Raw genomic sequence first — 1,851 nt, 5'->3', positions numbered from 1 at the left:
GCGTGGCTGCACCTCCGTGCCCGGGCTGCGGCAGCCGGGACCTGTAAAATGTCCTCTCCCTGCCGGGTAGGGATTTCCACGTAAGAAAACCTGCTTTCGCGAAAGGAATACTTGCAAATGGCCGGGACGGCTCCCCTTTATTGAGGCGTTCAGAGAATGCAAACCGGGCAGCTGAGAAAATGCTGCCCTCTTCCCACTTGAAACCTGACTGTACGGAGGGACTTTTCGGTGGCTCTTTCAGGGGGTTAAGCGAAGTTGAACATTTTTCAACTCTCGGGGAAGCGGAATGCGCCGCAGCCCGCTTTTACCTGAATGTAACTCACTTTGCACAAGCAGAGTGCTTATGAGGATGGCTTTCCCTGGGGTCTCCTAACTTACTGCTTGCTTGTACTACACTAATATCCTTGATTTGTTGTCTCAACTTGGATGCTGAAGGTCAAATTGTTTCCTTACGTGAAGCTGTAATTAGATTATATGCGTGCGTGTGTCTGTGCATATGCACCGCTGTATGTCGACCGTATGTGGTTACTGGGCCCGCATCGTTTTCTAAGAGACCTTATTTTTAACCTCTTCCCCCCTTCCCTCTAACGCCAGGTATTTACCCATCCTCTGTGCAAATGTTAGCGGTGCAGGACGTGAGAGCTCCTCATTGATTATTACAGTGCAGAAAGGACATACTTTAAACGCGGAGCCATGAGCTTTTTCCCACCCACCTTGCATAAAGTGCATTCATGTGAAATATTTGGAATGCCTTCCTTTATGTGCCTCTGCTCGCAGCCGAGCACGAGGTGGGCTGCGTCCCTCCGAAATTTAATCGTGACGAACTGAGAGGGGGGAAAAAAAAACCCCAACGAATTAGAAAAAAACAAAACCTGGAAGCTTTTACAAATATTGGAAGTCCTTTCGATCACATACGCCATGATGGTGAACACAGTGGCTTTGTTTGCACTTCACGTTTAAGGTTCGGCCGTATATTTTTGTGGTGTCCCCTGCGCCCTGACACTTTTGGGCTTTTCACGGATGAGGAGGTTATTTTCATGCTCGGTGGGTGCAGGACCTGGGTACTCCTTGGCGAGCAGGGTTTTGCAGTTTGCTATTATCAGTGACAATAATGTAGTCATCATTTCATCCCGAAGCTGGCTGTGGCGTGTTTCCTTGAAAGCTTCCTACATATTGTGTACCATGCCCGGTCCACATGATCCGAGGTTAAACTTTCACACGACTCCAGCAACACGATTATATTTCTATTATGCTTAACGTCACTTATCATATTACCAGACAAATTAATCCCGATTGCAATTCCTTCCATGACTGAGTAGGTTCAAATGAAAAGGGAATCCTACCGTCACGACAGTGCCGTGCACCGGCCTAGTCATCCTCCTGCTGAATCTCTATCGTTTTGCCCCCCACAATCAATGTCTTTTTGAAAGATTTTTGTGCCTCAACACACGGTATCAGCAAGCCGGGGAGCGGGGAAAGGAGGGGGGATGCGGATCTTCCACGGGATTGTAATCAGCGCAAGAATGGAGTGGATGAGATGCGATCTAGCCAGGTTATGAATAATATTTCCACGTGCACCTGGGGGAGTGTGAGAAATGTATTTAACGTAAAAACCTTCCCAGGGATAAATCACTGACCGCTCTTTCTGCAGGACATCGGGGTCTGCGGGGACAACGCACGTCGCTTGCTCGGAACGAGCACTTGGCCTCTAAGTTTTCCTTATCTCGGGGCTTTGTCTTTTGCGCAAAACCCCGCGTTGACACACAGGGCAGGGGAAGCGGGAGGAGAAGCTGGCCGGGCAGGGCGCTCCCGGTGCGGAGCCGGCTGCGCAGCCGGGCGGGCACGGGGCGG

General features: G+C 50.1%; 1 protein-coding gene across 1 annotated transcript in view; it reads left to right on the top strand.

The window, feature by feature from the left end:
• Window positions 1-1,851, top strand: part of LOC103901506 (zinc finger protein ZIC 4) — a gene marked incomplete at its 5' end in the record, with an annotated part of 8,450 nt that overhangs the window by 3,444 nt on the left and 3,155 nt on the right. Inside the window, one exon of the mRNA XM_009282410.1 lies at window positions 1,431-1,588. Coding sequence (XP_009280685.1) covers window positions 1,431-1,588 — 158 coding nt within the window. The remainder of the gene's footprint in view (window positions 1-1,430; window positions 1,589-1,851) is intronic.

Source organism: Aptenodytes forsteri, unplaced genomic scaffold (genome assembly GCF_000699145.1).
Source record: "Aptenodytes forsteri isolate BGI_AS27 unplaced genomic scaffold, ASM69914v1 Scaffold404, whole genome shotgun sequence".
NCBI classification, from domain to species: Eukaryota; Metazoa; Chordata; class Aves; order Sphenisciformes; family Spheniscidae; genus Aptenodytes; species Aptenodytes forsteri.
Note: the sequence above shows the minus strand (reverse complement) of the source record. Positions and strands in the feature narration are given on the sequence as shown.